A 9,436-nucleotide genomic window follows, 5' to 3' on the forward strand; every position below is an offset into this window, starting at 1 on the left:
TTGAATGTACATATGACATACATTCAAACACTCTTAGGTTTTGAAGGCTGGAATTGGAAGGATTCCATGACCATAATTCTTCACAGGTATTCTTTTCAATGACATTGTAAGGACTTTTATTTATGGCATAACTAGCATTCAACATTGCTTTTGCCCAAAGTATTTGTGAGACATTTGCATTGGATGAAAGACATCTTACAAATTCCAGTATTGTTCTATTCATCCTCTTAGTAACTAGTAAGGCCATTTTTCTCAAAGGGGTTCTCTCACTATTTTATGCCTCACAATCCCTTATTTCTACAAAATTGATTGAAGTCCTCTAAAAAGAATTTTAGTCCATTATCAATTCTCAACATCTTAACTTTCATACCAGTTACTGTTTCAACCAAGGTAATTCATTGTTTACATTTCTTAAATTTTCATCTTAATTTTTAAGATTATAAACTTGTACCTTTTTTGAGAAATTATCAATGAGAGAAAGTACCTTGCTCCATCATGAGAAGTGGCTCTTGCTGGCCCATAAAGGTTACTCTAGATATAATCCAAAGTTTTTATGGTTATGGGCCAGTTTGTTTCAGCTTTAAAAAAATGGATTTTTTCTTTGTATTTTTGAAAATAGATTTTCTAAAACCGTTTTTCAAAATATTTCAAGTTTTTTTATATTCGTTTTTTCTAAAATGAAACACTTAATTTGGCATCCTATAACATAAACATACATAATTGAAGACCAAAACTTAGTCAAAATCATAATTTTTTCAAAAAGTTGTATTTCAAAAATGATTTTTATGAAAATCTATTTGAAATAGCTTCAAAATTAAGTGATTTTTTGAAATTTTGATATCCAAATTTTTTCCCCATAAATAGATGAAATACCTAAAATCACATTTTAAGAATAACTATTCAAACAGATTTTTCATTTGAAACTTTTATAAAAAGTTTCTTTGTAAAAATTTTTTTTGCAAAATTTGGTAACACTATAAAAATCATTTTTAAAAAAAGCCAAAACAAACGGGCCCATATATGTTCTAGTATTGAGCTTCAACCTCTTGGCCTTGCCTAGAAAACAATGCCCACATAAGTCCAATGCCTTAAGTCCCCCCTGCACTGATGTGTGCATCCTCATGTTCCGTAGGGGTTTCTCTCTACCTTTTAGCATTAGAAACAATGTTGACATTTCCCAAGAGAATCTTCCCTTAAAGCCAATCTAGACCAACTTCAAGATTTACCTTCTCATCACCATTGAACCCTTCATGATCTTCAACACCTCACCTTTTGCTTTGCACATATAACCTTGTGCATAAAGCATTCCAAGAAAAATTAAATATATCTTTAATTCTGTCACATCTCTAACTTCTCGTCAATTCATTTGAAACTAGATCATTTCACATCTCCTCTAATTTCACAGAATCCCTTCCATAAATGAGTGTATCAACAAGAATATCATACCCATTTGGAAAAGATTTGAGGTATAACAATGCTTGTTCTTCATCATCAACATTGACCGTAATGCACTCTAGATCAAGAATAACTTTATTGAAATTGTCTAGATGATCCTCCAATGTTGTAATTGGTTGCATCTTCATGGTGAACAACTTATGCTTCAAATACAACTTATTGGCCAACGATTTGGTTTATACACATGTTTTAGTTTAAGCCATAAGCTTGAAGCGGTCTTTGCAAAACCACTCATGTTGAATGCGAGCCCTCACCAAGACTGTATCTTTTCTTTATGACAATTATGCTCTTAATAAATGACTTATAGTAATATAACTAATAACTAATAATCTGCATTGATCCAAACCCTAAAAAACAATAGTGTCATTTGTGTCTATTGAAGCTGTCCGAAACTAACCGACCTTTAAAATTATATTTTGAGCGTTGGCCTAATGGTGGTCATCCCTAATGGTAGCATCATTTCCATTTTATGAATGACTAATAGGCATGGAATTAATGTTGAGAAAAACCGTCATAAGAAAATAGAAAACATAATAATACAATCGCATAACATGAAAATTCTAAAAAATGACCTCCTTATACACTTACATTATCTAATACAAATATTGAATTACATCTCAAACACTCTAACAGTTGAGCATAAGAGAAAGAGAAATGATTCTTTGGCATTTATTTTTAATACTACACCGTATTTTATACTATAAATACATGCATTTTTTTTTTTAATAATATTTTATTTTACTTTGAAATCTGTGTCAAGTAAAATTAATGGCATACATATGGTGTAAATTTATATGGTGTAGAAATTGGATGTAACCATAGCATAGCTCTAAGAAAAAAGAAAACTCAAATCAAAACTTGTTAATACTAAAACTATAAATAATTTATTTGAGTATGAATAAATTTAAGAATGATATTATTGATTCGAACTTGAAGGAGATTAAAACTGAGAATCATTACAATTAAAATTTTTTTTGGTAGTATCGTTTTAGTTAGGGCTGACAATAAATTAAACTAATTCGAAAATAGTTCAAAATTTGAATTAAACATGAGCTGAATATGAATTAAAAGCTGAGCTCGTTAACTAATGAGATGGACTTGAATTATACATAACTCGACTCGTTAGATTCATGAGTCAATTCGATTATATATGAGATAGATTATATTATCTTTAAGAGTAGGTTTAAAGATTTGTTCTAAATTTTAGTATCATATTTTTCTTTTAATATAAAATTTTAATTGATAATTTATATTTTCAAGTGAGCAAAATATTTATACAAATAAAATTAACATCTTATAAATTTCAATCTTATTACTTTTATTTTATTTCTATATTTTTTATTTAAAAAATATTAATTTAAAATGTCAAATATATATATAGACTTTAAATAATTACTTTTAAGTCCGTGAAATAAGCGAGTTGAACCAAAATGTTAAACTTCTAATAAGTTGAATTTGAGCTGAAAAAAATTCGTGATAAACTCAAATTCGAACTCAACCAATTCTTAACGAGTCGAGTTTGAGCTGGAAAAAATTCGTCATAAATTCAAACTCGATCAATTCTTAACGAGTCAAAATGAGCTGAGACGAGTTCGACTCGACAGGTTTTCAGCCCTAATTCTAACTTATGATCTATCTAAGCATACTGTAGAGTCATATTGCATAATTATCGAGTAGTCAATTTTGCCATTTAAAAAAAACAACAAAACATTATTTATTTATTTATTTATTTTTTTGTTTTATCACCAATCACCAATCAACCATCTAACTATTGGTAAGACTTACAATGAGGGTGTTGAAAAACAAATTCAATAGTTGAATTCTTACAATGAGGGTGTTGAATATGGTGTTTAAAGTGAGGTGTATTAATTGGTGTTGAAAGTTTTCAACATGTTGAATGTGGAAAGAGTGGGGTCCACAAAATACTTTATAAAATTTTATTGGTTGTTTTGAATGTTTAAATTTTTTTAGTGTGTTGTGAATGGTGGTGGAATAGGATATTGAATTTTATTAAACAAAATCATTGTAATGAGTATAAATTGAATGTGTGTGTTGAATTATTAAGTGGAAGAAAGAAAAGATGATATGTAGTATTATAAAAAATGAAAAAGAAGAGTGTTCGAATAATAAAACCATACATAGCCTAACAAAACATTGCTCTATTACTACTATTCAATTACCGATCGGCCACGCAGTTGCTCAAGTGGCAACCACGTATACAAAAAAACAAAAACACAAACTCACGTGTACTCTCGATATTCACCATTACGACGAACATCTACGAAATTGAAACACACACACACGAGAAACAGATCTTACCTATACGACCTCTTCCTTTGTCTTTCCCCTTTCAACATTCAACAATATTTTCAAACCAAGTCCGCAAACAAACCTCTTTCTAATTCCAAATTCACATGATTCCTCTTCGTTACTATTCCCTATGTCTCCTTCTCTTCCTCCTCTTACTCTCCACCTCCCTCTCACAATCCCATCGCTCTGCCAAGAAAAAACGCATGCGAGAAAAAGTTCGAAATATGTAAGCAATCGCTTATACACTTTTCGATTTTCAATTCCTATTTACTCTGCTCCTTTATATGAATCATTGATTATTGACGAATTATGATGCAACCTCAATCCGTGAATTCTTTGATCCTATTTTGTTTTTTAGGTTTCACCATGCCTATGACAACTATATGACTCATGCGTTTCCGGTGAGTTAATGTTTCTTATTATTTGTTGCTTATTACTAACTTACGCACAATGCAGTGTTAACATTGTTATTGTTATGTTTTTGCAGCATGATGAGTTAAAACCTCTCACTAAAACTTTCACTGACTCCCTAGTGGAGCTGGGGAATTTGAAGGTAAATAAGTAATGACTATATTGTAAGAATACAAGAAGAAAGTTAGTCGGAGGATTTGAGAAATTATCATTTGATGTTTACAATTACAGCTTGAACGTTTGCCTCAAGATTATAATGGCTCTGCGCTTTCGCTAATTGAATCATTGTCTAGGTATTTGATACAGCTGCTACATGAATTAGTAGCTTGTTTGATTATGTTTTTTATTCGATTTGGATTGGAAACTGATACGATACGACTTTTGTGTGTGTCTTTAGTCTTGTGATTATGGGAAATAATACTGAATTCGAGAAGGGAGTGCGTTGGCTTTCGGAAAATCTAACATTTGACGTTGACGCTCGAATAAATCTTTTTGAGGTAAATATATGATTTGGTTGAAATTATCAATTCTATAGCGTTCATGCAAGTTTGTAACATGAAATTAGACCGCTGAAATTTGGAAAGTTGACGGCTTTAATTTATTTCTGAATGATATGAAAAGACTATATTCTGAGGATTTGGTTTCGAAGTGTGATATTGTGTTTTTCTTATCGCTTGATATCTAATTTGGAATCATTCAGTGCAACATTAGGGTTCTTGGAGGACTTGTTTCTGCTCATTTACTGGCATCTGATTCTTCAAAAAACTTGCTTAAAGGATCTTACAAGAATCAGCTTCTAGGTCTGGCTGAAGATTTGGGGAAACGTTTTCTACCAGCGTTCAATACGCCAACTGGATTACCATATGCATGGATTAACTTAAAGGTACTTTATATTAGTATGATCATATATTGGATCTTGTAGTGTATTATTAGATGTTTTTCTTTGTATGCGAACCATGTTGCTTTAGTTTTTTAGTGATATAAGATGTATTATATATAAATTATAATCTATTGCTTTTTCTTTCTTTTGTTTTCCATCCTTTTAGAATGATATATAACTCCATACCAATGCAAAATATTCTGTGCACAGTATGGAGTAATGGAGAATGAGACTACAGAAACAAGCACTTCAGGGTGTGGTGAGAGGTCAAGCTTAGTGTTTTAAAACATGTGTATTGTAGAACAATATGTGCGATTGCTTCTAACTTCCAGCTTTGCGCAGGTTCTCTGATTCTTGAAATGGGTGCTTTATCACTATTGACTGGTGACCCTAGATATGAATCTGTAGCTCTACGAGCTCTCCGTAAGCTATGGAGTATGCAGAGCTCATTAAAATTGTTTGGAACCACTCTTGATGTGTCAACTGGGAAATGGATCGAACATTCTGCAGGAATTGGAGCTGGTAGTTAGCCCTGAACTTGGATATTGTCTAATCTTTTTAGTTACATCTAAACTTACAAACGCTGTTGAACTGAGCTTGATGTTTATTATGTTTGATGAATTGATTTATTTTCCTTAACTATTTTAGGGGTAGATTCCTTCTATGAATACCTACTTAAAGCTCATATTCTTTTTGGAAAGGAGGACTATTGGAGAATGTTTCATTCTGCTTATGTTGCTGTACAGAAGCATTTCAGACACGGTCCCTGGTATCACTTTAACTTCAAAAATTGCCTGTTTGTTTTACCAGTATTAATATGCTTATCCCGTAGTTTAAAAATTGAAATTGATTGACGAAAATATGATCGGCAGTTATAACCAGGTTAGTTGATGTCACACAGGTACCATGAAGCTGATATGAGGACCGGAAGAGCAACTTATTGGCAGCTTACAAGTCTTCAAGCATTTTGGCCAGGCCTACAGGCTAGTAGCTTGACTCTGAATTCACAGATTAGAAATTCTGTTTGATATCTTTCTGAGTTTGTCTATGACTTATTGAAACCAGGTTCTTATTGGGGATATACATGCTGCTAATTCATCTCACCGTGAGTTCTTCCATGTGTGGAAGCAATTTGGAGTGTTACCGGAGAGGTATTTTCTGATTTAGTTAGTTTTGTTATAAAGTTGGTCTCATTGTATATCATCATCATTCTATCATTATGCTTTTGTTATTACAATACTAGATAATATATGCTGAATCATAAATCCATGTTAAGGTACTTACTGGACCATCAGATGCTTCATCCTACTGAAAAATATTATCCATTACGCCCCGAGTTTGCCGAGTCAACATTCTACTTATATCAAGCTACTAAAGGTCTGATAATTCTTCTGTCTTTGTATTTTCAATTTCTTAACAATATTTTAGTTGAATAAACTCGAAACCAGGTCTGGTCAATTTGTATTACAATACATTCACTTCAACCTTTTGTTAATTTCAGATCCATGGTATATTGAAGTCGGCGAATTAATAGTCAATTCCCTTAATTTATACGCCAGAGTAGAAGGTGGGTTTGCAAGCATCAAGGATGTGACAACTATGCAGTTGGAAGATCATCAACATAGTTTTTTTCTTGCTGAAACGTAATATCTTCTAATCAATAATGGAATTCCTTAGTTACCGAACTTGAAATTTTCTGTGATTACTGATCCCGTGATTTCTGCAGGTGTAAATATTTGTATCTTCTCTTCGATGATTCATTTATGCTCGAGAATAATTATGTGTTTACCACCGAAGGTCATCCCCTTCCAGTACTAAGCACTTGGCATGAAGAGCTTCCAGAAGCTTATGTTCCAACCAATTGGACCAACCTGAAGGTATTTGCTTCAACCAAACTTCACAGTTCACACCTACACAAAACCAGTGAACTCGAAAATTTATTATATGTATTTTCTGCGCAGAGACCGAATCGAGCCAGTGCGATGTCTTTGCAAGTATGTCCTGCTATGACTTTAGATTCTGGTCAACATATAGAAAGTGCTTGCCACGTCCCCGATGTTCGCAGTGATTACAAGTGTTTGACAGATGAAGATTGTGGAGTTGATGCAGTAACATGCAGAAGAAGATCATGTAGCATGGCAGGTTATTGTGGACTATGGCTCTTCCTTTGATACCACGTTTAGACAATTTTCTTTTTAGGAACAAAAAGTGTAAGTGAGAAGTGTGTTATAAAGAGATAAAATTCAAATATTACAGGGTTTAGAATAAATTTGTAGGCACAGAATTTATCTGGTTTTTTTAGAAGGTTTTAGCTTTTATTTTGACGTATGCTTTGATAGGAGAAGAGATGGGAGAAAAAAGAGGTCACTGTATTTTGCTGTGATATTATGTTATTTAATTTGATTCATTTGAAAATTTGTATTTATAACGTTGTTCATACTTTATACCTAAATGTGATTGAAACTTCTACATTATCTTCCAAACATGTTATGAGTAGAAGTGAAAGGACTTCAAAAAACATTGTTAGGGTAATGAATTTCTAAGGTTTAAATGTGTAGATGAGGTCGTGATTATGGTATTTTCTCATGTTGTTTATGCGTGTGAATGATGTTATAAATAGGGTTAATACCTATTTTCACCCCTGCCATATGGGGTTGGTTTGAAAAATCGTCCTGCCAAAAAAAAAAGTTGCAAGATTCCCCTAACAGTTGAAGATTCTCTTGTTTTAAACCTTGTAAAATATTTGTTTTTAAAACCAACCTTGCCATTTGAAGATTCGGTCATTTTGAACCCTATAATCTTGTAGATTATGTCATTTTAAACCCTTTAGAATATGACGTGCAAGGTTGGTTTTACTAAAAAAAAAAAATTTACAGGGTTCAAAATGATAGAGTCCTTCAAGTGACAAGGTTGGTTTCAAAAATAAATTTTTTACAAGGTTTAAAACAAGAAAATCTTCAAATGTTAGGGGAATTCTCGCAACATTTTTTTTGGTAGGGGGATTTTTCAAACCAACCTTATATGGCAGGGGTAAAAATAGGTATTAACCCTTATAAATATGGTAAATCTTATGAGGTTTATATGAATAATGTTGTGAAATGTAGTAATTGTGTACATGACGTGAGTTTAGTGTTGAAATTGAACATATGTATACTTAATTTGAGAAATTAGATGTCGAACCAATGGCATAAGATAGTTAGTCGTGATAATAGATGTTTAAGTATTGTTGCTACTATACGTTGATTAATTTCTACAACTTGCAAATAGTATACCTTGTTAGTCATTTGCCTATAACTTTAGTTACTTAGATCTTTCAAGAATTAAAATGAGACTATTAGACACTAGATAAAATTTAGCACGAGATAGATTTTGATATGGACCAATTCCATTGTGACAAGGACTAGAAAACTGAATTGCAAGTTTAGTTAATATTTTAAAAACTATGCAGCATAACTATTTGACATGCTTTGGAATTTGGACACAACTCCTTTAAGAGTAATATTTATATTATAAGAAAATAGAAAAAAAAATTCATATTAGGTTTAATAAGCATCTCATTTCATTAATTTCAGTAGGAAAAATACTATTTACTGTTGTGCACAAATGTGAGTTGTTAATCCCACATTATTTTGGAATAGTGGAGATTGAACATTTTATAATGTGAGGACTAATACACATATCAAATTAAGATTTTAAGTGAATATGTGGTGTTCCTTGTAATTGCAAGCTTCTCAATCATATTTGGTTTTGATGAAGACAATGTGGATATCAAGCTTTCATAAAGGATGTGCAAAAAGTATTTCAAGTCTTAAGCAAATATACATCATTTCAAGTCTTGAAGAAATTGTGAAGAATTAAATCGAGCTAAAGCGTCAAAGGTATAAACAATACTCACTTTGATATATAATTGTTCACAAATATATTTCCATGCATCTCATAAACATACTACAAGTTTCATACATTAAAACTTCATTTAAAACCTTTTTCAAAAGTAAAATCCCATATAAAGGTTTCAGGAACCGGTTCCTCCCTATGTGGGAACCGGGTTCCAGCATTCAGCATATTTTCATTTCTGTGTTTTAGTACTAGGAACCGGGTTGTCCCTAGGTGGGAACCGGTTCCCATGTTCAAATTTCAAATATTTCTGCTGTAACGTTCAGCAGGAACCGGGTTGTCCCAGGCAGGAACCGGTTCCTACTGAACCAGTGTGTTTTTCCATTGCATGTTTTCATTCAAACGAATTTGTTTTCTTTCTACTTGATCATTGCGTTGCTTCATGGAAAAATAACCTTTCAAAAAGGTGTTTAACATATTATATATACTACATCTTTCATATTCATTAAATACCTTCTTCATTAACAATTCATAAACATAAAATTC

At 32.0% G+C, this 9,436-nt stretch overlaps 1 protein-coding gene across 1 annotated transcript; it reads left to right on the forward strand.

Annotated features, from left to right (window-relative positions):
* The first annotated feature begins 3,724 nt into the window (after positions 1 to 3,724).
* On the forward strand, positions 3,725 to 7,471 carry LOC131605141 (alpha-mannosidase I MNS5). Its single transcript, XM_058877536.1, has 15 exons — positions 3,725 to 3,991; positions 4,124 to 4,166; positions 4,253 to 4,318; positions 4,408 to 4,469; positions 4,574 to 4,673; positions 4,877 to 5,059; positions 5,267 to 5,315; positions 5,399 to 5,578; positions 5,705 to 5,825; positions 5,958 to 6,039; positions 6,122 to 6,207; positions 6,333 to 6,433; positions 6,558 to 6,699; positions 6,783 to 6,933; positions 7,018 to 7,471. The coding sequence occupies exons 1-15, from the start codon at positions 3,870 to 3,872 to the stop codon at positions 7,225 to 7,227; spliced, it is 1,698 nt and encodes a 565-aa protein (XP_058733519.1). The 5' UTR covers positions 3,725 to 3,869; the 3' UTR covers positions 7,228 to 7,471.
* The last annotated feature ends 1,965 nt before the right edge of the window (positions 7,472 to 9,436 follow it).

The sequence above is a fragment of the Vicia villosa genome, linkage group LG1 (genome assembly GCF_029867415.1).
Source record: "Vicia villosa cultivar HV-30 ecotype Madison, WI linkage group LG1, Vvil1.0, whole genome shotgun sequence".
Taxonomy (NCBI): domain Eukaryota; kingdom Viridiplantae; phylum Streptophyta; class Magnoliopsida; order Fabales; family Fabaceae; genus Vicia; species Vicia villosa.

Excerpts from the sequence above, each read along its gene's own strand:
- LOC131605141 (XM_058877536.1), top strand. The coding sequence starts at position 3,870 with ATGATTCCTCTTCGTTACTATTCCCTATGTCTCCTTCTCTTCCTCCTC. Across the intron at positions 4,470-4,573 it reads CTAATTGAATCATTGTCTAG|TCTTGTGATTATGGGAAATA; the intron begins GTATTTGATACA and ends GTGTGTCTTTAG. Across the intron at positions 6,934-7,017 it reads CCAATTGGACCAACCTGAAG|AGACCGAATCGAGCCAGTGC; the intron begins GTATTTGCTTCA and ends TTTTCTGCGCAG.